Source organism: Lates calcarifer, linkage group LG8 (assembly GCF_001640805.2).
Source record: "Lates calcarifer isolate ASB-BC8 linkage group LG8, TLL_Latcal_v3, whole genome shotgun sequence".
Lineage (NCBI taxonomy): Eukaryota > Metazoa > Chordata > Actinopteri > Centropomidae > Lates > Lates calcarifer.
In genome coordinates, this window is record NC_066840.1 from 16,519,338 (window position 1) to 16,537,635 (window position 18,298).

The 18,298-nt window shown below is 40.5% G+C and overlaps 1 protein-coding gene across 4 annotated transcripts; it reads right to left on the reverse strand.

The window, feature by feature from the left end:
* Positions 1-44: 44 nt before the first annotated feature.
* Positions 45-18,262, reverse strand: ocrl (OCRL inositol polyphosphate-5-phosphatase). 4 transcript variants are annotated; one of them, XM_051072477.1, is made up of 24 exons: positions 17,764-18,262; positions 17,146-17,224; positions 14,569-14,660; positions 14,119-14,157; positions 13,622-13,735; positions 12,206-12,400; positions 11,825-12,068; positions 11,509-11,679; positions 11,267-11,368; positions 11,051-11,165; positions 10,786-10,902; positions 10,234-10,415; positions 9,799-9,910; positions 9,108-9,217; positions 8,724-8,859; positions 8,512-8,622; positions 8,221-8,386; positions 7,452-7,687; positions 6,668-6,691; positions 4,362-4,481; positions 3,426-3,510; positions 2,985-3,112; positions 2,700-2,811; positions 45-2,277 (listed from the first exon to the last, which is right to left on the reverse strand). In XM_051072477.1, exons 1-24 carry the CDS (start codon positions 17,804-17,806, stop codon positions 2,153-2,155), a joined length of 2,958 nt encoding a protein of 985 aa, XP_050928434.1. In that variant the 5' UTR covers positions 17,807-18,262; the 3' UTR covers positions 45-2,152. The 4 variants fall into 4 exon arrangements, with proteins under 4 accessions (XP_050928434.1, XP_050928433.1, XP_050928436.1 ...); XM_051072476.1 differs by having other exon boundaries at positions 11,509-11,682; positions 17,764-18,254; XM_051072479.1 differs by lacking the exon at positions 6,668-6,691 and having other exon boundaries at positions 17,764-18,256.
* Positions 18,263-18,298: the final 36 nt, after the last annotated feature.

Sequence of the window (18,298 nt, forward strand, 5' to 3'; positions counted from 1 at the left end):
ACAATTGTTGTTTTCTGTGAATTTATGAACAGCAAACACAAAACTACTTTATACATAGTTTTATTTCTGTTAAATAAATTAAAAGTACCAAAAAATCGGAAAAGTTGAAAACAGGTGCGAGTGTTTCCTTGCGTACCTTGAATTATTTTTATGAACAGAAACTGAAAACAAAAAAGCACAATGAATCCACACAAATACATCAGTTGGTACAGTGGCATAAGACAACACTTAAAATCAGAGGTTATTGATTATACTGATTTTTCCATTTGATGTGATGAGGGTAGTATTTCTCAAGACAAAGTGAATAACTAAATGGCTACCGTATATAATGGTTTTCCTAAATTTGAATCACCAGGAACTTTTCCTTCGGGCCAAACTCACCTTTTGGCAAAGCTCGTTTAAATTAAGGCCAACGGAAGAATCTAGTGTTGTGATGGCAATAAGGCAGAAGAAACTACGCAAGAATAGAGCAACTTCAGCCTAACAAGCTTAATATCCTTAATTTTAAGTGCCATGATTGTCAGCGTTGTCACGTTACATCATGTGCTCACATTGTCTCCAAAGATGAAATACTTTGAAGCGGAGCGTCTGGGAAGAAAACCTCTGGGTTTTCTCTAGCATCACTACCACTGCAGGAGAAATTCAGCAAAGTAAATTAATGTCATAAATGTGAATATTTTTGTCAAATGGGAAAGATAATGCTGACATCTCTTGGGAAAGGGAGGAAATACTGTTCATTATACCCAGCACAGAAGTTCCTTATTTCAATAATCATGACATGTTTTGCAACAGTGACTACAGAAAAAAAAAAAAGTCCTCTGTGGCACAAATGAGAAAAGGTGTTCAAAGACAGGCTGTATCCTGCAGAGTAATGAGCCATTAAATATTGTGCCCAGAAAATGCTGCATCGCTTAAAACGAGTATTACTCATCTGGATTCGCCATGAGGAACACAGCAGCTGTGTCTTGGCATCACACAGGCGTAAAACAACGAATAATGAGCTTTAAGATGCAGCAGAAGTGCGGGAAAGAGACATGTAAACAAACACAGACATTAACAGTACCACCTTCATGACAAACATGACAGACTGTAGACACCATCACAGACTCGCAACCACCATACCAACAGTCAAATAACCAGGAAACAGATCACTGCAGTATTTACACCATTTAAGACATCAAGAACCACAGAGGGATGACTTTATCTCTCTCTCTCAGTTGATTCCGGTTGACCAGGAAGTTAGTGTGTTAACAGACTTGTTTTGTGACTCAAGAGGAACTGGCAAAACGAGATGTAAGGCTCACGGCTGAAGTTAAAGGAAAACACAGCACACACTCACACCAAAGAAGTTTCTATAAGAGGATGACATAAAACGATGATGACGATGTGACTATTTCCAATGAAACTAAAATGAACTATTCTGCAGTAGGAACCAGAAACTCTACAGATGGTGCAAACTTGGAGAAAGAAAATATAAATAACAGTTAAAACACAGCGGATATCGTAACAAATAAATCTCTCGGATATTTTAATGTTGCCCCCTCAACTAAAATGCTCCAAAATTAATGATTGTCATGATTTATCTTAAGCTTAAACATTCTTAGAGATAGATTTCCACAATTATCCCGTTTCAAACTATTTAACTGCCTTGCATGTGTGTTCAGTCTACTTCTTAAAACTTTAAGGAATTTGCTTTTCTTTAGTGTAATCGAGTGTTTTCCTTAGCATCTATGGATACATAGTGTTTTCACATTCATACCACACACTACTCTGGGGTTATTTTGGCATGAGCACCTACAATAAGAAAGGTCAGCTGAGGACGAGGACAACTCTAGTCTGGAGGCACAGGTCCTTTAGGTCATCAGAAAGTGCATAGGCATCAGTCAAAAACTCTCCAGAGTGCTCCCAAATCCAGTGAGCAGGTCATACTGAGAACGAAGATATGACACCTGGTAAAATCGTCACAGTTCTAATGGAAGTCTGGGGTACCTCTGACGTGAGAGTTTGTGAAAGGTAGGGGTGCAGAACAGCTGCACTGGTCTCCAAAAGATGACAAAAAACCAAATGGATCAAGTTACACAGTGTCCTACAGGTCCGGGGGTTTGTGCCAACGGTAAGCCAGGATGGCAATCAGCTCCACACCCAACCTCATTTACTCCTCGTCTCCCGCCATGAGGAAACCCATGACAAAGTCGATGGCTTTCTGCCGCTCGTGTGATGTTTGCCTTCCCACCAGGTTGGGAGGTGGTCGGATTAGGAGGCTGGCAAAGAGGGTGGCTAAAATACGAACAGAGGGCCAAAAAAAGAAAGAAAATGATTAACCGTATGTAGGAAGAACACTTCTTGACTTCTGTAAGAAAAATACATGAATATCACATACTCTCTGTAATCACTAGTTTAACTAGAATATAAGACGTTCAACATAAAGATGATGAGTAAAATTCCAGACTAGCAGAAAATGTACATCAACATCATCTTTCAACTAGAAAAAGTTCTGCTCAGTAAATATCATTAAATATTATGGTCTAAATAATCTGTGTCAAAATGTGTAAAATGACTTTTGTCTGATATACCATTAGAGCTGGTATTAGTCAGGCTGTAGTTGTCCTGTCCTAAATATATGAAATACTTTGCATATTTGATAACTAGTTTGATAAGCTCTGCAGTGTGGTAACCAGAAATAAGTGTCTATGTCATACCTATGAGGTTGGCTGTCAGGTTGTTGTTGTGTGAGTGCTTGAGAAGTTCCTTCAGGAAGGCCATTAAGTAACGAAACACGTTGCGATGAGCCCGGGGCAGCTGGGAGATCAACTGCCATTCATCTAGAGAGGACACAGATTAGTCATGTAGAAAAATCTGCAATACTGCACTCTGGTCTGTGCAGTCATATGCAACACAATTCAAAAGTCTTCTTAGAAAACAAAGTCTAGCTTGCTATATGTCATACTTTGCAGCATTAACAAAAAAACTGGTGACCACTGCACCTGTTTGCAGAGGCGGCTGTCATGAGAGCAGTCTAGGCACCGTTGGTAGAGCTCGTAACAGACGACTGGCTCCGGCAAGGCCTCCAAGAAGATCAACAGAGCCTCAGCTACAGAGTGGTTACAACCAGCTACATGACGAGTTAAAGAAAAAATAAGCAAATATGGAGTCTAGTGTGAGCTTTGGACTTCGTCGTCTTCAAATCCTGTTTCTATCTCACTTAACTTTTAACCCTTGGTAAGATCACAATTACTGTTATTACTGTGAGTCATGCCAACTCATCCTAATGACAAAGACACAAGAAGATCCATGTTTTAGCTGAGTAAATATGTAAGTGTTCATGTGTGTCTGTTAATTTTTTTACTGTTTGGTATTTCAGTGATTGTAGGACTGGGTCTCAGTGAAATCTGGGCCAGTGTGAGTGGCTTCATAAATGAGGATACGGATGGTGTCTGGGATGCTGGTGTCCAGACAGTCGATGATGCTCTGCAGCTCCTCTTGTAGGCCTGGTGTCTGGAACAGGTCCTCCTGAGAGACACACAAAGACACAATATGGAACATTTCACACACAACACTTTGCAGAAGTACCTATCTAATGTGTGTACAGACACAACATGAAGCATCTTTTAGAGGCGGTAGGATTACATGCAAAGTCAATGGAATGAAATTTGATGTGTCCCAGGCCTTTATTAATCTGCTTCCTGAATGTAGGTCTATGTCAATGTAAACTTTATTATTGCAGATAGGGAAATTCATGTGGTCAAGGTGCAGAAATACACAGTCATAAAGACAAATATAAATGTAGAGACAGCAGAGAAATAAAAGAAAGAACTGGAGTTCCTACCGAGCTCCGAGATCAGTTGGAAGCTGAGCTGCCAAACAAACACAGCTAATGTCTTTACAACTGGTGCATCGACTGTTAGTGGCGAATCACCACAGGCTGCACAATGATCCAGCAGTCAAATTACACAGATGATGCAAGGTGAAAATTCACTTCACATCTGTGTCTGAACACACCTTCAGTATTTCAGCATCAGAGGATGCATTAGAGGATATTGTGAAATATGAAACTAGACTATCTGGGATTTAAAATAACACAGTTACTAGACCATTGTCATTTACTGAAATGAACAATAAATGTATCTATCTACTAAATCTGTTGGCATCTAAAAGCGCCAACAGCTATTTTCACAATATTACATTACATGCACATAAGCAAACAAGCAAATACTATGAAAATTCAGTTAGTATTAGTAGTATTAGTAGTTAGTATTTTTATGCATTACTCATTTGAAAAAAATAAATAAATAAACATACAGGTAGTAAAACACTTGCTTATAACTCCCAAAAGTTAACTTCACAACAGGTTTTATTCTCACCTGATCACAGGACTTGGTGAAGAGGTGGTTGACCAGAATCCACACCTCCTTGGGGATCTTTAGAGGTTTGTCCTCAGTACTTGCGCCATCCACCATCAGGAAGTTCACCTTTGACTTTTCCTGATGGGAAAACAATCACTATGTTTTACACTGACAGCACTGCAGGACAGACATTAGATCATTTCCTGGAATAACACACCAATACTTCCTCATTTATTCATTAGAGGAAAAATTATCTGGATTCATGACATTATGCTCATACTATGTGATTCACACTGCTCTGATCAAGTGAAACAGAGACAACTAGAATGGCTGCACATGACACATCTGATCAATTAGTGATGGAGTGGGAGCAGCAGTGAGGTAAAGATTATCTCTGGGGTCTGGAGACTTGAAGGAGAGCCATTTTACTAAGAGCTGGATATCACATTCTTTTTGTCTCTGCAAATGGATCCCTTAGACTCACGAGAGACATCCAAAAATAACCACAGCTAGTGAGGCTGCACATAAAGGCAGCAGAGACTGGAGTGGGCCTTTAAATTTGGGGCGAAGGGGATGCTAACATGCAGAACTAATGTGATACTCTTTAAACATCCAAGCTTTTCCTGTGATCATTACGGATATTTGCAGTGTGGTAAATCTTCAAATCCAAAAAGCTGGAATATAAAATGTGTTAAATTGCTACATTGTAAGGAAATGGGGACAAAATTATATTCTAAATGGCTGAGTGTTTACTCATGCAGCCATTTAGTTTCAGTAACAAGTTATGAAATGGAAGTAGAGACTTGTCATTAGGCTTCATGTGAGTGTCTGAGCTTAGCTGAAGAGACTCTAATTCTTCTTCTCATTAGCTTTAATCATGAGTATGAAGGAGCTGTGCAATGAGGGCGACCTGCTGTGAAATGAGATTTAATGTGTGTGTGTGTGTCTCTCGCTTTCGCTGGACTGGTGGACCCTGTCCTAAATGGGCGAGGGGAGATTTAATGGGTGACTGATCCACACAGACAGATTATAGCTAAGCTGGCATGGTCTGGTCTGTGATTGCCTGTGGGTTAACAACTGCTGCCCTCGTCAGCTTTCTGAAATGTAGAAAGAGTCTGCACTGATTCAGTTTTCAGATTAGCTTGTACAACTCAATTTTTTAGTTGTTTGCAAGCAGCAGTTTCAGTTTTCAATACTGCAGCTGAAGGGGACTGCATGTCAAAAGAATATTCAACATTTTAAGATATATTAGAATTTATTTAGGTTTGATACCACTCCTGAGTCTGTGCATTAATTATGGAGCTAGACCCATCAGGTGATTAGCATTGCTTACCATAAAGAGTCGAAGCAGGGGAAACTGTTATATAATTATATAAATAAACCTACTAACACTAAACCTTATCAATTGTTGTTCTCCAAGAAATAGTTACAGCACATACCCCTGGTAACCACAATTTGCTGTTTTTACATTTACATATGTGTAATGACAGACAACATATTAATTATACGGCTGTGTTTGACCATGTCCAAAAATGCACCCTCATCATTCATTTGTAATGAGGCCATGCAGTGGAGGTACCAACACAGAGGACTCTGTTCTGCTGTTTATGTCACAATGGTCATGATGAAAGATAACCTTGCATCCGAGTGCTATAAACCACTGTGTAGTCTTTTGGCGTCTGATAAGCCTTCAAACTCATGGATCTGTTATTCAGTCTGGACTTCCTGGATCAGATTTCTTTCTTTCTTTTCTTTCTCAGTGGAGCCTGAAGCAACGCAGCTCTTTTCAGTTTCACCACTGGGACGTTTCTGAGCTGAGCGCTACTTGGAGGTGATGAAGGCGTATGTATGACTTTGAGGAGAGAACGGCTCCCCCTGATTTCAGTCTTTATACTAAGTGAACCTAACTGCCTCAAAGCTCTTGCTCCATACTTAATATACAGATCGTGAAACTGGTATCAAACTTCTCATCTAACTCTCAGAAACAAAGCAAATAGATATTTTCAAAAATGGTTAAATTACTGTTATTTCTGCGTATTGGGCAACAAAATAACAAATTAATGGTTGAACCAAATTTATGAAGATTTCTATTGTAGTATGCGATCCTTAGAGATTAAAGTTACACATTAACAGGACATAGCCTACACTGGGGTTTTGTTGAGACCGTATCCTGGCATGACTGATTCTAATAATACTTGGCCCAGATTCTTTTTACAACATGAACAACTGAGGTGCCATAAAGAAGATACTGGGCTACAAAAATCTACGGTGATGTTGTGGCTGTTTTAGCTGATAGCTGATCAGTATCAGAGTTAATATTTTACCTTTTCCATGAAGCTGTCCTCTCCCTGAGTAAGAAGTCAGCCCACAACCACAGTGAAGAGTTGGAAAGGAATGATCAAGGCAAGGAGAGGCGATGAAGGGAAACAAAAGCAGAAAGAACTAAGTGGAGAGAAGTGCTATGTATAAATACAGAATCAGAAAAAGACGAGAGATTATTGATTGTTCTTGCATAAATCATTTGATCAAATACACCAGCAGGCCAGAAGGAGAATGGAACAGTTTAGAGGAGATAAAGGAGCACTGAATGATAGCAACACTATATTCCAAAGCCAAATCAGATTAAGTAAAAAATAGCATTATGGAAGCAGACAGAGGTGATCATGTTAAGACCAGAGGAGTCTATTTATATGAAGAAGGCTAAAGTGGGTCTAACCTGAGTCAGTTTTCCCTGTTCTTTAGGAGCTCCCTTCCTATGTTTTTGCCACTTCCTCGTTCCCTTGGCCCCTCATGGCCAGAAATATACAAGTTGAGACATTTTATGCTCTCCAAATATAGGCCTTCTCTGTGACTGAGTTTACCCTGAGGGAGTGAACAAGTCCTCATGTGTCCCTGCTCAGGTTTCAGGTAGTGAATAGCCACAGAGGCCCAGCCATCGAAATACAATCTGAGCTAAATTGCTCTGCGCAGGAAGAGGATGGTTTGTGTTTCACAATCAGGGCTTCAACATATCTGAGGGAAATATGCCTTTGTTCACTAATCCTATAACTTTTAAATTGCTCTGATTATGTTGCCCTTTTCACAAGCGGTGGATTAACTTTCCCTCACCAGGTCAATGAGTTTGGTGATGGGGATCTCTCTGATGGGCTTTTTCATGCGGCACAGAGTCTCCAGCGAGGTGCCAAAGCAGCTGGGCATGTAGTTGCCAGAGATGGTAATGAAGTAGTCCTTGCCACGGTCCAGATGGAGCACCAGAATGTCCTCTATGGAGTCCTCTCCAGAGTTCAGCAGCGTGACCGAATCTTTGCTGACATACACCTCCAGATAGATCTCCAGGGTCTCGGCTGTTCAGGAAGATAAGTCAGTGGTTTACAGAGAAACTTTCTGAGGAACATTGTCAGAGAAGCTGCCTCTGCTTTGCTGAGTTATTTATTGCAAACTAAAGGAACATTATCTTGCAAAGAACCCTAAACATTTTTAACTGTGCCTTATTTATCTGTAACTGGTTGAATCATGTTTTCCCTACTATTTGTCTTGTCAACCTTCAAATATGCACAGAAGAGTTGACAGAACACAAAATTATCACACTGAGAAATTCAGACAAGGTGTTGAGTGAGAATCCCACAATTTGAAAACTCCTAAATTTTTCTTTGAACCAGTTTGCTTCCATCTAGACATTGCTAATTTTGCTGGTTTAAACAAAATAATTAAACAAGGGTGACTTACATCATCCTTCAATATCATCCCTCAGCGACACTAATCCCCTATTTCATTCCAAATAACTAAAATGTTACATAATCATATATCTAAAATTTGCAGTGACAAGCCAAAGAACAATCAAAAAAAACAAGGGACTCATTAAGATAAAAGGACTTACTGGGCTCCAAGAATCCATCACTTGGCTCGGCACGCAGCCAAGGCTTGCAGTATTGCGAGTCATTGAGTTTGGGGATGAAGGCAAAGTGACAGGGGACCTGCCCGTCATTTGTTATTAAGAAGCGCTCCTTCTGAAGCTGCCGGAATTTGACATTCTCAAATGTAAACTGAGGGACCAGGAAAAAGAAGAAACATTAAACAGACTCCCAGTAACCGCATCCTAAGGGTTATTAGTGTCTGATTTTAGATGGAAACATACAAACAGACTCTCAGTGATGATGAACACATTTACCTCTCTCCTGCTCAGAGACACAGATGGAAGGAAATCATTCTCCATTCTGTCCATCGCTCGAACAATCTCCTCAAACACCTTTTTGTGTCGCTGCTCATTTACCACCTTCACCTACAAACACACGTCATTAAAGTATTTATTATATCATTACATACTGTCAAAATGAATGGCAGAACCTTGCATGTTTTTTATTTGACATCATAGTTTCATACCCCTATACTGAAGAGGGAGCTGACAGGCTTGTGGTCACTAGTTTGCAGCTCCATGTGACTTCGGTATTTGAGCTGCTTGACATTGTTGCCCCTCCAAAGGATCCTGTCACACCAGGCTGGGACACGGCACTTCCCGCTGCGGGAAACATTTGTAATTTCAGGGTGGAAATTCAGGGTTCAGACATGAGACACACTTATGCAGTACTGCTGACTCTGTGTTAGTGTAAGGATAAGGCCGGAAAAGGCTTCCTGACTCTCAAAATTTAATCAGGATTCCAAAGAAGACAAAGTGGAACTGAGGACAAACTGGCAAGAGTAAAACAAATCCTGGAGTGAGCTGCTTATTTAATCATTAACAAATACAACACAGGGATATGTTTTTACCTTGAGTCCCATCGATCTGTTTTGGGATCATACTTGTACGTGGGAATGAAGTTAATATCTCCCTCCATGAAGTCTGTGAAGGCTCTCTTAGTCTGCCTCTGAATGTTCAGCTACACATAAAAGTGGCAACATTGTCAAGTATTAGTTGCTGAAAGAGTCAAAACAAAATCACTGTCACTATAAACAGAGTTAACGAGGAAATCATAACAGATGCCAAACACTTTGTTTAGCAATCCTAAACATGTGTAACAGTGATGTTGGCAAAACAGCTTCCCTTATTTTTTGGCTTCATGGTTTTTATCAAGAAATATTTACTTCTGTTCTGCTGAGCTTTAATGTCACACATTTCACAAGTTCACATGGGAGGATTTCAGCTCAAGCACAGAAGATTGCTTGAAAAACAAACATATTTTACTAAAGCTATTGTGCAGCTACACTAGAGTTAGAGCCTAACAGATTCACCTAAGTGCTAAATGCTCTTATTTTATGTCAAAATGACTTGATACATGCCAAATTAGCTAATTAGAGACACACAAGCTGTAACAGGGCAAATTTTCTATATCTAATAATTATCGCAAAAGCTCTGACATTGTGATTTAAACCTCCTGAATTGTGGTGGTGAAGTTTTCTTTCTGCTGAATATGAGCACATAAACACAGAGAAAACCCACTGAGCTGGATAACAGACACACCTGATCAACCTCCTGAAGCTTCTTTAGCTCATTCTGAGCGATGAGCTGTTTGACATCAGAGGCATCGTACATGAACAGACGATAATTTAAATCCCCAAGCCAGATTACTACACTGAAAGACAGAAAGAGACAGAGGTGGCTTAAAAGCACAGAATGACACCAACAGTTTTGTATTGAATGTGATGATCCTCAGAAACACTAAAATCCTGTCAAAGAGAACTGCAGTCTGTGGCTCATGTTTGTAAATCTAGTGAAGGAGGTGACACTGATTAGGTTAGTGTTTTAAGTGATTAGAACTCTGAGGCACAGACTTCAGTTCTAGTTCGTAAAGATCAAACTGATGATACAAACATAATAAGTGAGTGTAAAATCAGATTTTGCACATTAATCCAGAGCCACGTTCTCACTCTGGACATGAATCACGGAGGAACTCACTCGTGCTTGACGATACTGAGAGGAGGATGTTCCAGTAAGTGGAAGGTCATGCGAGCGCATATGTCCTTATAGTCCTGGTTGCGGCGCTCAAAGTCTTCCACATGCGCTGCCAGATGTGAGTTCACGATGCAGAAACTAGTGTTGTGGAAAACAAACCTCACTGCCACGCCTCCTTTGTTCCCCTGCAAAAAAAAAAAAAAAAAAAAAAAAAAAAATCACATTGTTGTGTAGGATTAAACTCTGTGTAACACATTTAACATGACATGCATTTTAAAAAATGCAGTGTGGTGTAAATACTGTAGTTAGCAGAATCTCTTAAAACTTCACAGATTCCAGTGATATTTGGTGAAAAATTAGATCATAAACAAAGAATAAGTGATTTGTGTAGATGGACATGCAAATCTGGCAAATTTCAAAGTAATTCTAAACATATTTCTTAACATTTTATTCATTTCTAATGAGTCACTGCACTAAAATGCATAAAAGACACGGCACAATCACTATTGTTATTTTTATTTTGAAGCAGTCGGTCTAAATATTGTGTGAACCAACCATTTTTCCCATGATTCCTGTCCCCACATGCTCTGCAGCCACTTCTTTAATGTGATTCTTGTGATTCTTTTTGACAAAGACCACAAGCATCATCCCAACTAGTCGTATGATCCGAACCTGTAGACAAAAAAAACATCACATTAGTGCCTGTACCACATGTGTTCTGTCCTACTAACATGCAAACCATGCTTTCATCAACACAACAAGACCCAATAGCCCTAGAAAGTACTGATTTACCTCTAAGGAGGCATTTTCTCCTACTCACCCTCTTGTACTTGGCTTTTGGGTGCAAACTTCTCTCCACAGCTTCCACCCACAGCTGCTCCTTGGACGAGTCCATGTAGAAGAAAGCTTCAGTGCTGAGGTCCAGTTCCTGAAAACTAAAGTCATAAATCAAGTGGTTGTTATTAAAACAAGAAAAGAAGACGATTTTGTACATTTTCACAGTCAGGAAAGTGTTGTATAATTAATTATTACTGACCCCAGAGCATAAATATCAGGTGGTTCTGCGTCACAGCACAGCCACGGCTCAAGGCTGCTGTCAGGAGACTGGCCGTTCACGTTCCACGTACCCGTGAAAAACCTGAAAGAAAAACACATGGTGAAGGGTTATTGGTGGCAGAAGCAGCAATCTCCAGCATTTCTGAAATACAAGTCCCCACCCCCTGCATTGTCAGATAAAAACAAAATCAAAAATACACAGAATAAATACACTGCTCTTACTTAAAGTTCTGGATGTCCACATATTCGTTCTCCTTCTTCCCGAGGCGGTGTTTGATGAGGTATTCTCTTTGTCCTGCCTGGCTGGAGAACATGGCCTGTCTCATGCTGTTGGTGGTGGGACTCTCACACCAAGATGGTGGCCTGTCCACACGGTCAAACCCTGACCTAAAACTACTGGAATGGAAAAAGTGGGTATTATTTAACACCAGCAAAAACTTAAGACAGATTCCACTTTAAGAGCCTCCTGGATCTAAACAATTTTAATTGATATAAAATTAGTTTCCAGTGTTTCTGCTGTCCCAACAGTTTAACTTACTCTGGTTTGGTGTTAAAGGAGTTGTCTTTGGCCTGTAAGGACACAGCTCTTTCTTTAGGGACTGGTGCAGGAGGCAGAGGATTGGATGGAGTGTAGGAGGCTTTGCGAGGAGGTAGAGGAGGAACAGGAGGAGGCTCCCTGGAGGCAACTATGCGATTCTGGTGGTTCTTCTTTTCCTCCACTTTGAGAGCGTGGTTGAAGTTGTCTTCAAAGCCAAAGTCTGAGGCAAGTGACTGAACTGGATCTTCAAGTAAAAGTAAGTTAAAAAACAAAATAAAACAAAGGATTCAATCTAACAGCAAAAACAGGCTTTGTTTTCAGACCAGCAATCACTGATGCATCTTTTTTTCTGAATATAGACACTGTGTATCTGTATATTACCTGTGTTAGTCTGATTTGTTGAAGTGATGTTGTTGAGGTTGGGAGGCAGTGCACTGACAGATTTGGCTGGGTTGACTCCAGAACCCACAAGGTTAGCAGTCTTGTTTGCTCTTTGCGGTGGGATGGGGACTGGACCTCTTGGGGTCGTTGGGGCAATGGGCTCCATCGCTTTGGGTTTTGCGAGTTTGGATTGAACTGTGAAGATTAAACAGCGTTATCAAGAGGGAAACACACAACGATCCAGGGTCAACACAAGCAGTCGGAACATCTTCCCAGGAATTATCTTAGGCTGTGTAAAAAATAAATAATAAAAGGTGTTACAGGTTGCTCAAGAAAAACAAACAGAAGTATCATGAGGCAACTATGAATTCACATCCTGTTTCAGCTGTCCTCTCTCAGTGTAAATATGAACTCACATAAAAGCGAGCCAACACCCAGACTAGCTATGTTGTCATTACAGGAAGTAGAGGATACCAGTTAGAGGCCTGTTGGTGACAACACTGAAGAGGGCACACTTCCCCTGTAGTATGACTGAATACTACAACATGTTACTATCATTAACCAGTGAATGACGGCAAATGATAGTGGTAACAGTAAATCTGGGTGAACTGGCTCTCAGTGTAGGACAATTGCAACATTAAAACATTATTTCTCCAGGGTGCAGGTTAATGAGGTGGCAACCAAAACAATATGTCCCACAGTGATCTCCACAACAAAAGAACACACATGCTTACACAGCACAAGCAGTTTGTCTTCAGGAATGCTAGAACAAAAATCTGTTTTATCTTATTATTATGCAAATGTATGCAACACAAGACAGTTAAAGGGTAAAGGGTTTTCATGCCAACATGCCTGTCTTTTCATACTCCTTAAAGAATCATTATTTATTCCAGCCTACTACAGATGCAAATGTTCCTATTCAACTGCTTTTAAGCTCAAGAGCCTAATATCTATCTATACATAAATAGATTAAATATGTCTAAAAAAAATAATTTAAAAATACCACCCTTACCCAATATATTATATTTCTTTTCATCAACAAATTCAAAATATTCCCAGATGGAAATTCACACTACTTGGTGGAATTTTGTCACTGTACACTGGACTCACTGCCATATCTAGTAATTTGTTCATTCATTTGAAGGGTATCAGTTACACAAACAAAACAAATCTAAGTGTGAAAGCATAGCGATGTAAGCTTTATTCCCCTCTGTCTCCATTCACACAGGTGGGCTAGCACCTTTAAAGGTGGATCTGATTTCAAAAATGGCAGCCAAACTTTTCCGCCAATGTGGCAGAAAGACACAGGAAATCAGCGAGCGGTGTAATCCACCCTTTGTAAATAAATGTTAGATGAGTGATTAAATAATTAATCATCCAACTGCTTTGGTCTACTGACAGACAGTGGAGTCTTACCTTGCTGCTGAGCACTCTTCACCTGGGTAAAGAAAGTCTGAGTGCGATCGTCATCCTGCAGTTCCAACAGCAGCTCTGGGGCTTTTTCGCCTTTAATACGTATCCTAACAAAGGCTTGAGAAGGGTGCAGAAAACACACACACACACACACACACACACAAACGATGGGCACCTTCAGACTTTGCAAACACATAAGAAATGCAGACTGTCTAGAAAACAAAGCAAAGTGATTTAACATTGAACCAATTCAGCATTCTTTCAGAGAGCCGTGGCAACTCAGGACCTGCGTCTGCTACTAAATACAGACATTTAGCTGAAGGCATGCTCTAAAAATGTAATGTGGTTGAATAGAAGCTGTTGTTTTAGCTCCCTCTTGTTGCCACAATACAGGCCAATTTAATTTTTCCCAGCTTGCCTGAAGGGCCAAAACATAATCTGTTTGAAAACAAAGCTAAAAGAGGAATTATGTAACATGAAGAAAGGCAATAAGTACTTACAATCTGCTGAGAAGTCAATGAGAAGAGCTTCTTCAGCTTCTGAAACGAAAGAGGAACGACAACTTTAACGGTGGCTATGCAGTTCAAAGGTCTGTTGTGGTTGTAAATCAGTGGTGTTATAAGTTATTTCAACAGGCTCTGGTTGTCATGTGTTGATTTTTAAATTCTGGCTTCCAAGTGCAAAGGAAACGCTCCCCGGACTTTCACTTTTAGGCCTCTGTTCCATGACCCTGAGTAAACAGTGACACTACTATGTATAGGACTTAAAGAATCCGCAGTCTAATGCCACAGGCTGCGCGTGTTGGCAAGGAATCACAAACAGAGAACACAGAAATAAAAATAAAGAACAATCTGTAGCCACTGGCATCTTCAAATATCTTAAACATTTTATACTAAGCATACCTGGAGCAGTTAATACTGTGACAAAAATGAACAAAAATGGGCACGTACCTCTTACAATTTCAAAATTACCATTAATGGGTATAGACAGCTGAGGAACCGGACGAGACACAACAGCATCAGGGGTGGCCAAAACACCCAATCTGGATGAGAATAGCATAGACTCTCACTTAACATCAGCTCTGTGATATTTTAAAATCAATCAACATTATAAAGAAAATCATTTAAAACACAAATATGAACAGACAAGCTGCAGGGATTTTTCTTTTTTTTCTTCATTACAGCCATTTTCATGCAATTAAAATTGTGTTTCATGCACATCATTCAGTATGCAAATATTAGAATAACTGAATATTAGAGATGCAATATGTGCATATGAACTATCGGAACTTGATTATAATTATTAAGTGATTAAAATATGAACTTGCACATGCTCACATGCAAAAGTCTCCTCCAGTCAATTAAGCAGTTCAGGTATTTTAGTTAAATAAGCAAACAAGGGCACAAAATGGACTAAGAAGCTCCTGTTTCAGTCAAGTTTTGTTGACAAAACACTGTAAGAACCTGGAGCACACTTAGAGGGGCTAAGCTCTGGGGCATTAAATAGTCAATACACAGTAAGTAGCTTCATATCTTTGATGTGGGTTGATGTAGGCAGGGTCATGTTTCTCTCTCTAACAATGGCTGACTAACAGCCAGGGTCAAAGTAGCACTGCCCACACTTCCCGTCAACTTCAGTCTGATTACTGCTGAAAGGAAAATGATTCAGCTCCACCGCACTTCATGTGTCAAAGCAACTTGCAGTTCCCCAGAATCGGCAAGGGCCCCTCTGATGTTGCAAGCTACATGACAACCGATGACAGAGAACACCCCCTCCTCTAAGCAGTGGACAGAATGACCGAAATGCCTAACAAAACAGCAGCCCTGAATTAAATATGAATGTGGTGAAACTAATGGTGTCTGGGTTTAACTGAGGCTGTCAGGCATGTATAGCGGACAAGTCATTTATAGCTGCTATTATCTGTCCTCTTTGAACCTCAGTAAGCCGCCTTTATTATAACTGCACACGTTTACACAAGTATGAAGTGTGGCAAACAGAATAGTTTACACAGGAACAGACACATGAAAAACTGCACTAGCAAAGCAGTGGTAACAAGCAGATCCTCTGCAACACGACTAGAAGATGCTTAATGAGATCTTTAATTAACAACGCTAATATGCAAGCTAAAAAATTTAAACCAAGTTAAAAATATACAGTGTTTGGTTTTCTGCAAAAACTAAACACTGTCAGGTTTACATTAGTATTTACTGCAGGGCTGCTGTATTATAATGTGCATCTTCTGTCATACAATTCATTCAGCTGATGTCATTTTCACAGGTGGTCATGGGCATATGTTATAAAATGTGCACAGCACCAACTGAAACAAAGATAGCACCTGATTTCCATGACTCTTCATTGTTTCTCCCTGTCAGGGCCGCTCCTGAGTTCAGTGTGTGTGTGATTTTAACACTGTTAGCTGAGCACGAAGCTTGTGTGCCCATGTGAGTCTCATTACAGTCCAGGACTTAGTGGAGGAATTCCTGATAATGGGTAGTGAGCTGGCTAGTGGTGGGACTAATTCCTTTCTCCGTCACGTCAGTGCACAGCACAGCCTGCTACAAACAGACACTAAATTATTTAGCACAGCCTCTGCTTTTACCCACAACATCCTCTTTCATAAAATAAAAAAAACACGTGCTAGAGCTGACTGAGGGATAAGTCCCAACTGAGAGTAAATCTGATTGCGTAAAGAGTGTGTGAGTAGAGAGAGAGCCCCTCCCATTAGCTGGAGAACTTGGGTTAAAAACCTGTTGCTGTAACACTGATCCAAATCACCACAGCTCCTCGGTCAGCACTGTCTTGTAGCTCACTTTCTGACCTCTGAAGACTGACTGATTTCTACACCAACTTTCTTTTCAGCTAGGCTACTGTGCACATGACACTGCAAATTTTTACAACCATAACAGTAACATTTGTTTCAGGTCCTCAGGTGCTGTGTTTGGTTGCCTTTTCATCTGAAGAAAAAGCTAAATATTGCACCTTACTTACTTGATTTAGCCACAAAAATATACCCAACAATATTATACTTATCTAATGTCATTTGCTATAAAATGTAATCGCTACGTAAGACAAGACAACCAACACTAAAACACAGCAATAGCACAGTACAATCTGAATGATCTTGTCTATTATTCAATGTGACATTATCATGGTGCACACCCTACTGACATCACAGGCTGTAATTTGAACTATCTTGATGCAAGTTCACTTTCATGTGGCCCTAAATGCGGCACACACTACTTGGTGCATGCCAATTGAAGACTGTTTAAAATATAAAACACATTTCCCAAATAAAGAGCCCTGCCCAGGAGAGTAGGCCTGACTATTCAGATGCACCACAGCTGGCAACCAACTTCAAACACAGAGAGAGACAGAGACAGAGCTGTCAAAAACTTGGATTTCATCAGAGTAAAGCAGGATGCTGCAGATAAACATCAGAGCCTATCTGTGACATCTCACTTGTTTTATTTCCTGCCTGACAGAAACACATAAATAACCATAAATCACCAAGTTCCTCTGATACTTACATAAACTCTCCACTGCGCTCAATTAGCGACAGTAGCCTGGGCTCCTTCTGGCCAGATCTCAGCTCCTGACCTCTCACAGTGTGAGCAGCACAATCAAGGAATTATTGTGACTGAGGATGAGAAAAGGGCTTGGGCGCACATCACAAGCACCGAGGTGTTTATCATAACTGACCGCAGACAGACGCCCCTCTGCCGGATTTTAGGTTAACATTTGTGTGGTTAGACAGTGGTGATCTCTGTTAGAAGAAGCCATGCTAACTGAAAATTAGGAGGCAAAATTAATGTGACAGAAAGAGAGAAGGCAGTCCAGCGGCAGCTAATGGAGCTAAAGTTAAACAAAATCATGGCTAACGTTATTCTGTTCAAGAACAAGCGGGTTTAGTTAATTTAATTAAATGAGACTGGTCATAGTGTCATGGTTAATAGTGAGGTGAATCAAAGGGTAGCTGTGGCTGTAAATCAATCAGTTTGTTAAACTCATACTAGTCCAAGTGTCAAGTGATTTCAAGTTAGCCAAATTGCTAACGTTAACTGACGGCTAACGTTAGCCAACAAGCTAAAGCAAACTGGAAAGAAAAACACATTATAAAAAGGTTGTAACTTAATTCAAAAAGGATATTGCCAAGCACTCCTCGCCGCATATTCCCAAAGATGTATCCATTCTTACCAATATACAATAAATAGCAGTTTATCAGTGGCTAAAATGACTTGCTGGTTCAGTCCAGACGTTACGGGCAGAGAAAGTTAAATCTCCACCCGGTGCGGCGGCAGCAGCGGCCTTTCCGGTTGTGACAGCTGTTAGCTTGTTAGCCAGCTGTTGTTGTTGTTAGCGGACGCGGGTCACGGTTTTCAACAGAGCCCAGGAGTCGAGATACCCCGGTTGGTGTGCGCCATTCCGTCAGAGAGCTTCAAATATCCGGCTTCTCTTGCGCCCAGCTCGGTGTCAGGGAACAGGCTGGTCGGACTACATCGTAAAGAGTAGAGACAGTTTCCAATGTGGACTGCCCACTTCTCCAGTCCCTCTCCCCGCTGCACGGCTTCATCGCCTTCATTTTCAAGGTGGTAGGAAGAGACATAACGCCACCTCCTGCCTCGGAGTGTGGATCAGAGTCAGCCTCTCAGCACTGTAACACCATGTTGTAAATTCACAATT